Consider the following 17,862-nt stretch of genomic DNA (forward strand, 5'->3'; position numbering starts at 1 on the left):
TTACAAAATCCTTTTAGAAAATCGGCGTACGCAATGCGAGTTGTGCTTGTGATAAGGGTTAACACTGCCCAGTTTAAAAGTCATAAGGCACTTTTAAGAGTATGAGGTTACACGCACATTTTGTAAGGTTCTAAAATGACACGAGGCGTTCTTACAAACACCCATAACATACTGCGCGCAGAACCACTTACACACGGCATTGGAAAGGGCTTTGTAAGCAGTCTCATCTACGCTTTTAACTGTGTCTGATGGTTTTTTTCCAACGCAAGACCGTAAGACGTACGTTGCGTTATCCACATCCAGGGAAGACAAGACTTGTTACTGGGTTGCCAGTATGGCAAACCCAGTCGGGATCTGCGTTTTATTTGTTTGTTTTATTTTATTTATTAATTTTTTTCCGTGTCGGTAAAAGTCTTGTCTGTCACTCCCCTGCTAAGTGGTGCCTTTGTGCATAGAGCCTTCTGCTCGTATTTTCTTAGGATAGAGAGGGTAGTGGAAATGCGTAGATATATCTGGTGGACACAGTAGAATGATAAACTTAACCGGCAATGGCGTCGAAAGTCATGTAACGCGAATGTCGTTTACAAAATATACCCTTATGAAGCTCAATAATGGCAAGTCATTTGGATACTGAACAAGACAGGCGGTGGAATCTTAAAAGCGACGAGTAATGGATTTCGACAACAATCTGTCGCCCGTCGAGCCGAAATCAAAGTGAGCTGCACTTCTAAGATTTTACCAAGTGTGCTGTTATGTAGAACACTGAAAGCAAATGGAAAATTCTCTGGTAACTTATGGGTTCAACAAAGACAGAGAACGAATCGAACACCTTAAGTGGATCTGTGATCAACTCTGCACAGTCTTCAGGTAAAAAAAAAATTTGGAAATGTGACAGCCAAGAATTATTTGAAAGAAAGCTTATCGTCTATCTTGTGCTTCATCATTCAAGGAAAAGGTTCTTCATGGAAACGGTTTGATCCTGAAATTTTAGTTTGTTGTAATATTGCGCATATTTGACACGATTGAGTTTTTTCTCTTCACGCTCGTAATGAAATAGGAAGGGGTTTTTGCCTCTGATAGCAAATATGTTGTTTGTTTCAAAAAGTTGTTCTCTTGAAAAGGTGGCCTTTATGAATTCATCATGTTTTATAATATGCGAACTTAACTGGATAGTTTTTATGGCAATAGTAAAGCATTTTTTTGTCAAAATGAGGTTAGCGTTTTTCTGTTGTGCTAACTTAATTAAATATAAATATACATTCTGGCTCGTGAGTTTTAGTGAAAATGCGATGAAAGATCATTTAAGATGTCTTGATTCGTGACAGACAAAGTAGCCTGCGAATACAGGCGCCTATTGGAAGGCGACGATCCCGGGGGCGGGGCATTCGCCCTCTTTCTTCGTCCCCATCCCGGGGCATTTACACAGCTTATGTGTCCCCACCCCGGGGAATTTGCCCATTTTTTTAAAAAAAAGTTAATGCCCGGGGGTTAGCCCGGGGGGGGGGGGGGTTGGGCACTGCTCGAATTGACTGATGCATTATACATTCAAATGCAAAGTCAGTTGTTTTTAAAACACTTTAAAGTAAACACTCAAGGTAAAAGAGGGAGACGTTTCGACCGAACTTCGGTCATCATCAAGCTCAAAAGTGAACATAAAAATTTGACATAAGTATAGAGCAAGTTTTACTGTCTCAAGTCTCAATGTACAGTCAGACTCAATTCGTGCGAAAGCTTTTAATCATGTTTAATTATGTTATTCTTGCACGCTTTTTATTGTTTTAACACCGTTTTAACATTTTCATACTTAACACACCGTATTTATTTGATTAACCGCACTATAAAAGGGGGCGCTTCACGCACTGCTTTTGTTCGAATTCATTCAAGCACGACTGATTAATTATCCAAGATAGTGATGAACAAACAGCAACACAGAGTCGGAAGCCCGAAAAGATATTTCTAGCGCGAATTTGGGGAATTTGAAAAAAGAACGACAGATAACATTTTATGGCATATTACGGACACATTGCCATAAGGGGCTTTTTTATAGAAGAAATATCACAGAGCCTAAGGCACCACACGTTTTATAGTCCCGCGCACGTCAACGGTGACTGACAAATGAGCCTCGATCTTCCCAGGGGAGACTTCCTTATATAGCGCGCCTTCGTGTTTAATAAATTTTTGGACCTTGAGAGTGGGCGCTTTTTCAAGGTGGGCGCTTTATCGAGGCTGGGCGCTAATAAAATTTTCACCATTTTCAGCAAGTGTAGTATGTTTATTTTGCAACAAGTTACAGGATCAAGAAGGCTTGAGAATGGACTCGTTGTCCCAAGAGCACTCAAAGTGCGAACGCCGAGCAAAACTATTGCCATGAGGTTTTGCGGTTGAAAGAACTTTGCCTCCAAATGAACATCGCAGCTGAAACTTTGAGGAAAGTTTCAACGTTCTCGTGGGCAATGAATCTAGAGATTGTAAGCCATTAAATAAATAATATTATAAAATAACCAAGGTTAATCATGCACTGTGATTGGTCAAGCCGAGTTCTTTATAACTCCACAAGGCACACAGCGTACGTATGGTGTGTGCCTTATAACTCAACATATGCACGCAAGCCAAGTCAATCATTTTTGTCGCTGAAAATACTGAGGAGATTTTTCCAGACCGCCATTATGGCTGAAGAATTTCCTTTATTTGATCTCGGTTTCGACTTTTTAAATGACCAAAATAACGAGGAGGCAGGAAAGTGCTTATTTATTCCAAATTGCACGAGAAAAATCATGTGATTACTTATTAATAATATATATGAAAAAATTCGAGGTGGCGCACGCGTATCACGCAATCAGGGAGAAATTGCGCCATAATTGCGCCATCCAGGGCGCGCGCTCATTTTTGTTGTCTGACGAATTCTTGTCCCTTCGTGGTCGTTTTTATTTTATAAAAGAAATAAAAAAACTTGTTCCTCGAGCATTGTTGAGTTATATAAGCACTTGGGAATTGTTAAGAACACTCGACAATGCACTCGGCCCGTTTTTTATTTCTTTAATAATTATTACTGCTCTTGCACACTTGATTTTGTTTTTACTGTTAAACATTTCAAAACCGTGGGTAGTGTTGTACACAATTTTGGATGAATTCAGTTTACAGTTTTGTAGTCGCTGGCGCGTTAGGTTCAGTTCCCTGTTTTAACTCAAACTAAATAGGCTGTCAGTTTAAGGCCCTGTTTACAAGCAGGTAGGGTAACCCTAGTGCTAGGGTTACCCTAGCAACCCTACCTGTGAAATTTTGCTCGTAAACCCGGGCTATCTTTGACCCTCCTGCTAGAGTAACACTGGCAGTAGGGTTACCCTTCCTGCTTGTAAAGAGGGCCTTATTTTGGGTCACAATTTATTTCTCCAGTAGCTCAGTGGTTAGAGCGTCCGTCTAGATAATGAAGGGTCGTGGGTTCAAATACCATCTGGAACTCGGTTTTCTTTTTCTGAGTTGATGTGATTTTTACACTTAATATTCATTGTTGTACTCACTTTGGAAGGTGGTTGGTTGCATCTTTGATATGCCTTGATCAGTGTGACTGCGCGATAAAGGTGCCAAGTCATTATTTGGCTGTGGGACCGCACAATGCGGTTCCAGTCAAAGATCCACATTTCACCCTCTCGTAGCTCAGTGGTTATAGCGTCCGACTAGATAACGGAGGGTCGTGGTTTCAAGTCCCATCTAGGACTCGGATTTTTTTCCGAGCTGAAGTCATTTCTACATTTAATAAAATTTATTTTGGTGACTGTTTTCGAAGAAGTTTTGAAATAACTTTGATTACTGCTGAGCTTGATGATGTTTTATTTTCTAGTGCTATAATAATTGCTCCATCAAAAAGTTTTCTACTAAATGCGAATTTCATTACCAAAAAAAGTGTTTACTACGTTGTGTTGGTGCAGATGTGAACAGCCTAGGACACGTTTACTTTTTCGTCACATTCAAATTTTGAAGGATGTTTAGGCGCTTAACGAAAATAATATTATTCCACAGTAACTGATATTTGAGAAAACAATAGATCGAACCACGTGCGGAAATTTTCTCACACTATCAGAATCGTCAAACGACTTTCGAACACCCGATTGTTGATTTAAGTGAGTAAAATGTTTTTTCCTTAACCTTAATTAAGCTCGATATAAGAAGCTCTTCATTAAAAAATGAAATGAATAAATATTTTGCTTTCCTCATACAGCCTCAGTTACAATTTTTGTCTGGCAGTGGCCTTGTTCAAACTATTGTACTTGCATTTTTTTCTTTGCGCTGAAGTCCGATACTCCCCTATTCAGATAGAGGGAGACCTTTTGGGGCCCACACCAAATTTGAAACTTTAAAAGCATCAAAATCAAACTCCAGATTTGGTGGCCATTCCATAAAATTGACTGGTAACAATTTTTGGTACAACGAGTCATCGGTAAAGGATCTTGGTATTTTTATAGCAATTTTTGCCTATTTGGTCGATTTTGACTATTTTCCTCCAAATTCCTAACCTTTCATAAAGACCATGAAAGCCTTGATGACGGACTAAGATCGTGGCTCTTTAGAAATGATGACGTCACTTTATGCTATGTTACATCATCGTGCCCGTCATCGTCACATGTCATGGACCTCGAAGGAAATATTTTTGGACTTGTAATAAGTCCTCCAAGCTTTTTGGCATTAACTTTCTTAAGTTTTGGGGGTCACACGAATTGCTGGAAACATGTAAAAACACCCATATCAAAAACAACAAGAGACATATTGAAAACTGTTTTACAATACCTCAAAAGCCAAAATGACTTCCTGCAGATTGATGTAAGCATTGAATTCCTGTTCATTTTGTGTCTTCTACAGTTAGAAAAAGAACCTGATAAAACAAAGTCACTGAGACGAGTAATTACTTCTAACATCAACAAGAAAAAGACAGAGCTCTGAGATGAATCCACCCGAGTGGATAACCTGGATGACTGTAGGCTTGGCCGAGTCTGTTGCCATAGTAACACTCAACCTCTGTACGATAATTGTTTTTACAAGAAACTGTAATCTCCGCAAGCGCAGCACGTACCTGATGATAAATTTGGCAGTTACAGATATGTTGGTTGGAGGAGTTGCTGTGTTTTTTCTATTCTATTGGTTTGGAGTATTCTGTAATGTATGGAGGGGGCATCTAAATGGACATTTGAAAGATTATATAGAGACAAAACTACCTGGTGTTTTTCCTGGTATGTCTTTAATAAACATAACCATTATTGCTTTAGAACGGGCATATGCGACATTTCGGCCTTTCAAGCATCGCGTGCTAAAAAAACGGGTGTATGGCCTATTAATTGTCTTTATTTGGGTTAGTACGGCATTAGGTACTTCCTTAAATTTTAAATATCCTGAGGGAGTAGTTGATGTTTATTTCAAGATTGCATTAGGCTCGTTTGAACTTTTGATCATTTGTGTATCTTACTCATCCATTGTTATTAAAGTCCGTTGTGGAGCGCAGCCTAAACACCATGGTGCAGCCAGTAGAGAAAGAAAACTGACCGTGACATTGTTGATTGTGACTGTTGCATCTCTTTTGGTGTTCCTGCCTGCTATTACTTTCGCTCTTCTCATTTATAGCGGTAAATTTAAAATTCCCTTTCAGGTGGATGGACGTCTTTATTGTGCACTTTATGTTTTCCTTTTTGCAAACTCTCTTGTCAATCCTATATTATACGCTATCCGCATGCCAGAATACAGATCTACTTTAGCTGCACTCATTCGCAAATGTACTGTTCGTAACCGTGAAAGGCGAGTTTAAGATATACCTCTTAATGATTTGTAAAACATTATGATTGTGACTGTTGTATCTCTTTTGGTGTTCCTGCCTGCCAATACTATCGCTGTTCTCCTTTATAGCGGTAAATTTAAAATGCCCTGTCCAGTGGGTGATCATCTTTATTTTGCATTGTATGTTTTACTTTATGCAAACTCTCTTGTCAATCCTATATTATACGCTATCCGCATGCCAGAATACAGATCTACTTTAGCTGCACTCTTTTGCAAACGTACTGTTCGTAACCGTGAAAGGCGAGTTGCAGATTTACCTCTTAATGACTTGTAAAACATTATGAAGCGCCATTGCATTTTTCTACTTGGCTTCAGTTGCTATTTTGAAATTTCATGATATTAACAACAGTTTTAAGTTAATGTGCATAAATTGTAACAAGGAAAAGAAATTATTATCTTCGTAAGAAAGTTTGACCTTAAATAGATGGATGAATATAGCATTCAGGAAAGTTAACAAGACAACAGATGCTTATTGTCTTAATTTTTAGTATTATATATTAATAGTAGGTGACTTAAGCCTATGTCGTAATTTTTTAACGTATAGCTAGTTTTCGTGTTTTTAGTCATCACTTGCCTCAGTCATAATAAATTATGAAGCGTCAGGGCATTTTCTACTTGTCTTTGTTCATAAGCGTACGAGCTGGGAAGGGGGGGGGGGGGACCGAGGGGGGTTACAGGCCCCCCAGTTGCGGGAATTAGGAACGTGTTCGGGCAAAAAGCTCATGATTCGGGCAACGACACTTGAGAACACACATTACAAAATAATGCTGTTGGCGTAATTTCCAAAATTGTCAAAACTCGTCAATAAAGTTTCTAGTTAGTTACTTTTCATGAATCTCTGTGCGATTAGACGCTCGGCCAGGTGTCTGTAGGCTGTCAGGTGGTTTTTTTCAGAGAGTTGGTACTTTACGTGTATCATTTATATCTGTTAACGTTGTTGATTTGAAGTATCGTTGGTGCACCGAAGCTAGACGAAAAGGTAGTAAGTTCAGGCTCACGAAAACAACGGGCCCTCTTTTTGTTTCTTGTTTTTAGCTGAGTTTCAGCTAAAAAGGAAGGGGGAAAGTCAGACACTGCTAGCAAATAAACAAACAAGTACTATTGCCTTGGTCATAACGTTTTTCTGGCCAAGGCCCTGTTCATGCTATACTATCTTGAGGGCGATTGTGTCCACTATTTCCTGCATTCAACAATTTTAATGGTTAATATCGGAGCAAAACGTTTTTCCATGATTTGACTGAATAAATCAATAAGACGGCTTGATGACAGAGCATCCTGTAATCGACAACCTTGTTAATTTGAGGAGTCCTTTATTGAGCAGGAATTGAATAAGAAGTTTACAAAACGAGGAGGCCTGTTACGAGCTGGGAGTTTCCGGTTCGGAAATTCAGAGAGGGAAAACGTACTGCGCAGCTTTCTGCGCATCTCTAGCCCTGCTTGCGGGCTCAGGTAGTAATGCAAGCTGCAATGCCTCACAATGGTTGGAAAGAGCGACGGACTGTGAAAAGGCACGCGAGGCTGTCATTCGGTTGATTTAAAAATACTTGAGCAAGCATGAAATTTTTACGGCATTTCATTGTTAAGAAAACAAGTCTCCCCCTGCCTGGTGAGAGGCTCTCTTGCTTATACACTCAGTAGGTTGCTTATATGGATGCAATGTGTAAAGAGTGTGGATAAAATGTGTCTTTGCAACGAAATTTCTTGTATATCGCGGCAAAATAAAGGGTTCTGAAACCGTCTTTAGGTTAATTTTGTCCCCAAAAAGTTGATTCCCTACGAAAACAATACACCATCTGTTCATTAGTGACGTTAAAATGTTGCTGCTTACCGGGAATATTGGGAAAGCAAACAAAGTTCGTAGCCTTTTTTTGTTTACACGATCAACGAAATTCCCACCATTTTTTCAAACTTGGGGCCTGGCGCACAGTCGAAATTCTTCCCCAGGGTGCTCTTCCCTTCGAAGATGAGACGGACTGGAAAGGTTCACAAGAAAAACAAAGAACTTTTCCCAATTTTACGCATAGATCACATTACTGGGACGAATGGCAGAATCTATTCACCGACTCGAGATCCTTTTCCCTTTCTTCCCTATTTTTCGAAGGGTAAAGTGCCCTTGGTTGAATTATGTTATGATACTTTTTTATATACTTTATGAAAACGTGTTAGGTGTTTAAAGGCATGCTAAGTACTAAATTACATCTTTGATTATGTTTAATGCCGTACATTAAAAGATAAATAAAAATACACTGCTGTAACAAACTGGTTTTTCTTTTTTATGGTGTGAAATTGTCAATACTACCACACATTGCCTTTTTGCTGATTTATTACCTACAATGATACACGCAACGTTGTGATGTACGCAGAGAGATAACCTGAACATCGTCTAGTGGTCACGTGACTATTAAATACCACGACTGATAAAGACGTTGGGATTATACGTCCAAATATTTCATTTTCAAGAAACTTTTGTTCTGAGCCGGACATTTTATATTATTTCTCGTATTTCCGGGGGGAAAATATTCTTTTTTTTCAGTTGTTAGCTAAAACACATTTTTTTCCCTTTCAGTCAGTAACATAGTACCTCCTGAGTAGATCTAATCAAATTATCGTGGAAAGATCTCTACCAAAACGCGCGGACTCAGTCAGGTTTCCGCTTGAGTGACTCAACACGTCACAACACTTATTTCACTCCCCCAACTGATATGTAGGTTATTGCATGGATACAACAATCAGTAAACAACACTACGAGTCAATCATAGCTTGTAGGCTTGCCTTTCAGTTCTCTTAAAGAGGAATCTTCTAGCTGAAATGTACTGAAATTAAGTTCTTTAATTCCTACTTAAAATGTGTGAGAAATTTCCCTAACTTTACTGTTGTAACGGCCTACTCACGTTTTTTGCGCCTGCCTTTGAGCCTGTAAATTGGCCACAAAAACAATATTTCCCCAAACGGACTTCTAGTTCAATACTGTACGTAAGTCAAGGGATTACAACCGGTGTCTGAGGATAGTAACCTACTCTCTTGATGGACTTATATTACCAGAAACTTACGGCAAAACTTAAGAAGAATTTGTTTTTTGGGCTATATCAAAGAGTTAATTCTCGTCTTTGTATCTTTGTAGACACCCAGTTGATTATAAAATATCATTTTATAGTTCTTCCAGCACTAGCGTTGTATTGTGTGTTAATCTGGCTCGTGGAAAGTTTGTGTTACACCAGACAGCTGTTTCCTTGGAAACGTTGTCAAAACGAGATGCTTCCGTGGAGCATACAATGGGTTGCCTGTGGTACGTGCTACAGAAAATCAGAAGGCACTGAATTGTGTGGTATTGAAATACAGCATTCCAGTCTCCGAAGAATAACAAATAAAAGAGAAGCGAGAAACATTGGCTTCTGTGCTGACATGTTGATAATTTTCAAGTTCCCTCACAACTTCTTTTCACCACAAGTGTGCCCTCTGAGCATCTGACAGCTTTCTAATACTAAACTTCACTGAAGTCAAGCCCTGTTCAGCGGGGTTAGTGTTAGAATGGGAGACCAAAACAATAAACCCGTCATAAAAAACAGAAGCATCTGACCGAAAATACTATTAACGCTAACAAATGCGAACTCAGCAAGGTACAGATTTTGTTAGCTTGCTTTATGCAAAACATATATCGATGAAAAAGCAAATAACTATTGATATATATACACAGTTTTCAGAAAGAGCAGAAGGAAGTTTCCCGGACGGTCGATCCAGAATAATGCACCTATCAATGTTAAGCTGCTAGGGGGGGAGGCCGGGCATAGGCGGGGGATTTGATTTCAGATCAGTTTTTCTATTCCAATGCCCGGCCCCAGGGAAGTCATCCTGGGTCAAAAAAGTGCAAATTCCTCACCCCAGGGGCATTATTGTTGGTCAAAAGACTGCAAATTCCCCAGCCCCAGCTTCCTCCCAAAAATGCATAGGTAAAAAAGAACAGCAGAAATAGGGACAGAAATTGTACATTTTATTTTTTAAAAGGTAAAAAAGCAATGACAAATTTTGAGGACTGTCTCAACTGATACTACTAAACAAGGCAGTACAACAGGGAAATTCTGGTATCTTTTCCTGAACTGTTATGCTACTTTTGTTTACCTTAATTGCCATCTTTTTATAGCTCATGGCCATTATCTATATTTAATCACTAAGACAGCAAATATTACAGCTAAAAACTCGGTTTCTAAAACGTTTCCGCTTTTAAACTTGAAACTGTGCCCTAAAGGACTGACTAAAAATAGGACCACATATTTTGTGAAGGAAAAAAGAATATGACATGTTAATTACTTAAATTGTAAACAGGAACAACGGAATTAAAATATTAAACTTCATATAAAAGAGAGCAATATTCAAAAAAGCCCCATGAGAGGACTTACAGTATGATGTGACAAATAGTGAGCCGATAAAAATGAAATTCAGTACTTCGGTCTCGTTTTTAGTATTATATAAGCTTGCTTGGAAACAAAATTCACTGCACACAAGGTGAATATAGATGACTGCCTCATAAAAGGCTTTAGAGTTTCAGTCCATGGCGTGCATCGGTAATCGCAGAGAATCGGTTTCCTTCTAATGACTTCTGGGTAATTCCAAAATGGCGGTACTATTTTTCGGTCTTTCTCGGTCATTCAAGATGGCGAGCAGCCAAGATGGCGTCAGTGGACCCCACTCTTCTAACGGTTAAAGTCAAAAGTCCCGACCCCCGGAACTCAACGAATGATCGAAAGTCCCTACCACGGGCAGACTTGTAATGTCAAATCCCCCTCCTATGCCCGGCCTCCCCCCCAGCGGCTTAACATTGATAGGTGCATAAAATATTTACGACATGAAAACAACATTAATTTTGAACCGTGAATATAGAATATAAAAAGTTACAATCAGCGACAAACATTTTGGGAGATTTTTGCTACGTTCAAGTAAATTGCAAAATCGAAAGTGACATGGCCGGAATTTAGCGGGCACCGTGCTAAAGTTACCGCGGCATGTTTACTCGCCAAACAGTGAAGCATCTGTGTCAAATGATGGCAAGATAACGGGTTTTTGTAAGTTTCTTTTTCTGTCAAGTGTTATAAAGTTTGACAATGAAATGAGCGAAGTCAAAACAAAGATCACAATCGCCCAACTCTTGTTTATGCAAAGTCAAAATTTACTCTCCAAGACGCGTACGACGTTATTTATCACCAGGTAATTCCATCATTTTGGAAATAGCAGCTACTCTATTATTCATCTGCGTCACAAGTTTTCACTGATTTTGGGGCTCATTTTGTTGAAACTCAAGCACGCTTCCAACAGGCCTGTGAACCCTTCCTGCTTACAGAGCAATACTAACGACATGCTTCCGTGAAGCATATACTGGGTTGCCTGTGGTACGTGTTAGAGAAAATCAGAAGGCACTGAATTGTGTGGTATTGAAATACAGCATTCCAGTCTCCGAAGAATAACAAATAAAAGAGAAGCGAGAAACATTGGCTTCTGTGCTGACATGTTGATAATTTTCAAGTTCCCTCACAACTTCTTTTCACCACAAGTGTGCCCTCTGAGCATCTGAATGCTTCGTAATACTAAAATTCACTGAAGTTAAGCCCTTTAAGGCGGGGTTAGTGTGAGGATGGGAGACCAAAACAATAAACCCCTCATAAAACACAAGCATCTGACCGAAAATACTATTAACGCTAACAAATGCGAACTCAGCAAAGTGCAGATTTTGTTAGCTTGGTTTATGCAAAACAAGTATTGATGAAAAAGCAAATAACTATTGATACACAGTTTTCAGAAAGAGCAGAAGGAAGTTTCCCGGACGGTCGATCGAGAATAAAATATTTACGACATGAAAACAACATTAATTTTGAACCGTGAATATAGAATATAAAAAGTTACGATCAGTGACAAACATTTTGGGAGATTTTTGCTACGTTCAAGTAAATTGCAAAATCGAAAGTGACATGGCCGGAATTCAGCGGGCGCCGTGATTAAGTTACCGCGGCATGTTTACTCGCCAAACAGTGAAGCATCTGTGTCAAATGATGGCAAGATACTGGGTTTTTGTAAGTTTCTTTTTCTGTCAAGTGTTGTAAAGTTTGACAATGAAATGCGCAAAGTCAAAACAAAGATCACAATCGCCCAACTCTTGTTTATGCAAAGTCAAAATTTACTCTCCAAGACGCGTACGACGTTATTTATCACCAGGTAATTCCATCATTTTGGAAATAGCAGCTACTTTATTATTCATCTGCGTCACAAGTTTTCACTGATTTTGGGGCTCATTTTGTTGAAACTCAAGCACGCTTCCAACAGGCCTGTGAACCCTTCCTGCTTACAGAGCAATACTAAAAAACTTCTCCCATATCACATTTCAACCTTAAGCTCGAAAATTCAATGCACAACATGATATTATAATTCACAAAGGCAGAAAATACCACAGAATCCTTTTCCAGCGAAAAATTTATTGAAACAAACAACATATTTGCTCTTAGAGGCGAAAACCTCTTCCTATTTCATTGCGTGCGTGAAGACAAGAAACTCAATCGTGCCAAATTACCATGTACTTCAGGTAAATACAGCACACTTTGATTTCGTCTCGACGGGCGATAGATTGTTGTCGAAGTCCAGTACTCGTCGCTTTTGAGATTCCTGCCTAGTTTATCCAACTGACTTTCCATTATTGAGCTCCATAAGGGTATATTTTGTTTAAGGATCCACTAAAACGCCATCCGCGTTACATGACTTTCGACGCCATTGCAGGCTAGGTTAATGATTCTACTGTGTCCACCAAAGAAATCTACGCAGTTCCACTACCCTCTCGATCCTAAGAAAATACGCGCAGAAGGCTCTATGCACAAAGACACCACTTACCAGGGGAGTGACGGGCAAGACTTTTACCGACACGGAAAAAAAAAAAAAGAAAAAAAAGAAAAAAAAGAAAACAAAAAAACCCCACCCACTTTCCAACTGGGATTGCCATAGGCAACCCAGTAATAAAATAGCGAGACGGTGAATCAGCAAAGGTAAACAGCACCTGTCAATAAAGACAATTTACGTCAGCGAATTAAAGCCGTGCATCCGAGGGAGGCGCGGTGGCTTCATGGTTAGTGCGCTCCTCTTTGGATCGAGCGATCCGGGTTCGAGCCCTGGCTACGGACATTGTGTTGTCTCCTTAGGCAAGACACTTTACTCTCACAGTGTCTTTCTCCACCCAGGTGTATAAATGGGTAAAGGGCTGGGGGAATTACTGCTGGGGGTAACCCTGCGATGGACTAGGGCATGTAGTTCCCGGTGTTGTGGTCTGTCTTCTGTGATGTATCATGGTTGGAAGGGTAAATGCTCGGAGAAATTAGCTACACCAAGCTATTCTAAAAATCCGAGGGTAAATAAAGATATATGATATGATATGATATGATGATCCAGAGGGAAGCAGAAATACTCCTATTCACTTCATGCTACAGCAACCAGGATAAGCTCCTGTCTGATCGGCCACTTGGCTCGAACGCAGACTTTACCATGTGAAGGAAAAGTCAATAATAGTTTAGAACACGTTTGTCCGAACGTGTTCAAAGGAAAATCTTTACAAGGAAAACACCAACCTCGTTCCCAGAGTCTCTCTTCTCTGCTTTCCTCGGTCGTTGGACCAAGGGAGGGAGAGAAGAGACACCCTGGGAACGAGGTTGGCCTCGTGGTACGGCATTGAGGGAGAGATATGTCGGCCCCTAAACCATATGTTAAAAATCCCACGCCTACTCACAGCTCCAAACCGCCCTTGTCAATATCGCGTAAGAATTAGATGGCTTATCCTTGCATACGGCGAGAGCTACTGAAATTTAAACTGACCAATCAGAATTCAGCGAGCGGGAAAAACTGTGCTATCCTTGTGCTATTCGACGTCACGCCAATTGTTTACATTCGGATTGGTTAGATCGGTGGACATTCGCTCAGCCTTCTCTTGTGACTCTCTTGACCGTCGCTTCTTTGAACTCAGCGGGACAGAAATGACGCATTGTTCTGGCAATCAATTTGCCAATCCACTTTATCCAGTTTATGAATTGGTCTAGCATGTGATTAAAAACCAGGATCGCCTTTGAACTTTATTCTGTAGAAGAAGAAGACGTTGCTGTGTGAACATTTTTACGACGAAATCCCTTGGTTTGTTCAGCACTTTGATGTCCGATAACTGAGCCGCTCTAATGAGTGTTGGGTCAATCGCATTTGGACGTCTGACCATGTGAAGTTTTTTCAGCTCTTGTTTGTGTCCACCATGATCGAACTTCAGGTGAAGCGCTATGCTGCTTTATGCCAACTTCGATGGCTTGTGATGAGCTTGCCTGCTGCCCGAATTGTTGTTGTATTTGGGAAAGATTGGTCTTATCGGGTTGGAACTTAATAGTGAGGGGAACAATTTTTCGTTCATCTGCTGTGCCAAATAACAAACAATCCTGTTGGGTGTTCCACTTGCTTGGCGAGTCTTGCACGACCATCATCTATCAGATCTGGGGTCTTTCAGTGATTACAACTTGCGATCGTTCTGCAAACATCCACGTAGCATGCAGCACTTTTTAGTGACTTCAGGATCCCCGGCCCGTTTTGCTGTTTCAAAGGGAGTCGTGCATTTTTGAGCAGTTTGTCTTCATTGCTTGTATTTTTTCGTTTGTTCCTGGTGGCGCAAAGTAACTTTGATCATTTGAAAGGACTTGAATCCTTAATTGAATTAGCGATTTTTTAAATTGAGGAACCAACAAGTGAATGGTACACAAAATTAGGAGAAACTGTTGGTTGAATAGACAATATTTGTAGACATAATTATCTACCCAGTTTAAGTACTAAGCTCAACAAGTTGTTTGGCTCCACAAGTTTCAGTTTCAGGCCACGTACCCGAATTCACCCAGGTACTGTTGTACACTACCATAGTTCTTTGGAAATTGAATAGCTCCTTGAACACCTGGTTGCTTGAGAAGAAACTTGATGCGTTCGTTCTCTACATTGGTGAATGCAGCCACTAACTGTCCATTGTGGATAAACTCCAGACCAACTCTTTTTTCAATTTAATCTTTGTTCTTTGCAGGGCATTAACAATTGTGTCCCTTGTAAAATGTTAGTTTAAAGAGTTTGTTTAAGTTATTTCCAATTTCATAGGGCACTGTGGTTGCCAGATTCACTTTAAAACTTATCATGGAAATGTAAATCAATGTCAGTGAAAAGTCAGTCTCTTGAATTGTTGATAGAACATTAATTTAAAATATGCGTATTGAAACATCAGTGGAGGAATATTTTTTTCCCACTTTGTGAACCTAACATACATTGCTGCCATTTGTTTATTGCTTGGTCATTCAATGTCTTGATCACATCAAATAATTTATTTTTTAGGTATTGTGTATCTTTATCTAAAAACTTAACTGGTTGCTTTTTGGAGCCCTTTTGCAGCATATTTAGATAGGCAGGAAATGTTCCACATTTTATGGTAAATAGTTCTGCATAGTTTTAAGGAATATTGCAGCCAAATCTAATTGAATATGAGAATAAAATATGCTGTTTGACATTTTGTGAATTTAAAGACTATAAATATTGTTTGCGCTTGTTTTAAAAGGCTTAAGGTTGGCACTCAAAAGTGTTCCTTCAATAATCTTATTCTGTAAAGATTACCTTGGGAGAATTGGATTAATGCAAGTTTTTTCTTCTAGCCTCTTTCCCCAGTGCCCCCTGAGAATGGAGTTGATTTGGTTTTGCCTGATGTTGAAAGATGAAACAATGCCTAAACCAGCCGCAAGGAATACTTCATGGTGCTTTTTTACAAACATGGGCATGAGGGTGCTCGTAAGCATCTGAGCATTGTTTCGCATGCTAAAGTGATAATTATTATAAATAATTTGTTTATTTTAGAGAGTCTTCTTTTCCTGTTGGTCATTCAAAAATTGTTGGAATAGCTTGTTTGAGCTGTTGGATAGAGGCAGAACATTTGATGAGGCCCTCCAGGGGAGAGGAGTTCTTGTTCCCTTTAGATATTTCCTTGTGTTTCCTTGTTCCCCAAATTACTTTGAAACTTGTTCCCAGCCTTTTGATCCCTAAAATTTAAATATTGGTTTTCTTCCCTTGTTCCCTAAAATATTTTGATATTGTTACTCTGTTCCCCAGTTCAAATAAGCCATGTTCTCTTCTTCCCTCAAACCCCTGGGAGTGCCTCTTTGATGTTGATTCTCGTATTGGCCTAATAGTAATTCATTGTAGAATTGCAAGACACAGCAAGTTCTTATTTGGGAGTGAGGGAAAAGTTTTGAATAAATTTTTGCCCAATACAAGAAACAAAATTTGACTGCACCTTCTAGATCTTACTCTTTTCAGACATGAATCAGCTTGTTTGCACCTTTCTGGCGACCTGCGGGAGGGCAAGCTCTAGAAACTCTTCCTTAGTGAGCCTTCCGCTGAAAAACTTTCCAAGTCTGGCTTTCCGGTGGTAGGGGCCGAGGTTTTTGTGCAAAATTCATCAGCAGCTTCCTTGCAGCTTCTCAAAGGTGTTCCTTCGGGCAATGGTTAGTAAAAGTTTTGTAGTGCTTATACAAATTTTCGCTACGAAACAAATATCAGCTTGACAATTTTCTTTCCCGATACCCCATTTAAAATGCACGTGAGCGCTATTAATAGAGGGCCAGGAAACCATTTAACACATTTTGTGGCAATTTGTCGGCGAGCAGAATTCGAACGTAAGCTGTTGTGCTTTGGCTTTTATTTGTGCTTTTTCTGACTAATCTAAGACGAATTCAGGCTGGTATTTTCGAATCAAGTGTAAGAAGACGGCAAAACTGAATTGATAATGTATTTATTTGAGTTAACTTCGCGAATAAAGACTTTAATCGATTCCCTTCGACGGGGTAAATCGACACGCACAACCGAAATGCACTGTTTCCGGTGAAAGGGCAAATGATTGACAGGATAGCACAGTTTTGACTGCCGCGCGCACTGCGGGCGCGGGTTCTGTATGCAAGGATATATTCAAGGGAAAAGTCATTTATCTGTCATATGGTAAGTACTTGGAGTCACAGATTACAAAGTGTGCGCATGCGCCCTCCTAAAGATAACATACATACAGTCATAAGCTTTTTCCGAATAACTACAGGAGCTAATATCTTCGAGACATTACATTTACAGCTAAAATACATAGCATATACAGATACCTACTAAATACATAATATTGAAAGATATATTCATTAAAAAGAAAAGCCGCTGTACAAAATGGGGCCTTGGATTCTCTTTTAAAACAAGTAAACTCATAGGTACGGGTAAAATCAGGTAGCGCATTCCGCAACTTAGCTGATACGTAAGAAAAAAGAGAACTAAGACCATTAACTGGTTGTTCCAGGTTTATTGAGGAACAGAATGTAATTTCCGCAAAGATCATGCATAGGAAGGGACGGGAGAGAAAACGTATTTTTCATATAAGCAGAAAAACCCTTTTTTAAAAAAAAGAAAAAACACAAAACAACAAAAAAAAACATACTTTTATCAAGTAATACGAGGAAATTTTGAATGCGCTTATTGCATGCATTGAGATGTAGAGCTTGACTTTCGAAGTAAAAGGACAGGTATTCTGCAAATATAAATATCGCTATTCTCTTATTTACATTATTATACCGTTTCTTAGACACGAGAATTACAGCGAAATGAAAGCAGAAATTTGTCACGAATTTTCTATGATAAAAACTTGTTCAGAAATCCAAAATCTAAGTTAACAGCACACACCAGGCCTACTACTGAGTATCTGGCTAGAAATTACTGATTTCCTCTGGCCTAGAAATCATTTCCTCAAGAGGCTAGAGTTGCACTCGGCTGCGCCCCGTGCAACTCTTACGCCTCTTTCGTGCTCTCCAAACTTCCCGCGTGCTCAATATCTGGACATACGCACAGCTGACGCATGAACTAATTGTTACGGTAAACAAGGGTTCATATCTCCGAGACATTACTACATAACATATACGAATGCATAACTAAAGATACCATAGTTAAAGATACATTAATTAAAAAGAAAAGCGGCCCCTGGATTCTCAT

The 17,862-nt window shown here is 39.5% G+C and overlaps 1 protein-coding gene across 1 annotated transcript in view; it reads left to right on the plus strand.

The window, feature by feature from the left end:
* Positions 1–5,901, plus strand: part of LOC138003220 (histamine H2 receptor-like) — an 11,193-nt gene extending 5,292 nt beyond the window's left edge. Inside the window, exon 3 of the mRNA XM_068849177.1 lies at positions 4,855–5,901. Coding sequence (XP_068705278.1) covers positions 4,937–5,791 — 855 coding nt within the window. The 5' untranslated portion in view covers positions 4,855–4,936 and the 3' untranslated portion in view covers positions 5,792–5,901. The remainder of the gene's footprint in view (positions 1–4,854) is intronic.
* Positions 5,902–17,862: the final 11,961 nt, after the last annotated feature.

Source organism: Montipora foliosa, chromosome 5, assembly GCF_036669935.1.
Source record: "Montipora foliosa isolate CH-2021 chromosome 5, ASM3666993v2, whole genome shotgun sequence".
Taxonomy (NCBI): Eukaryota; Metazoa; Cnidaria; class Anthozoa; order Scleractinia; family Acroporidae; genus Montipora; species Montipora foliosa.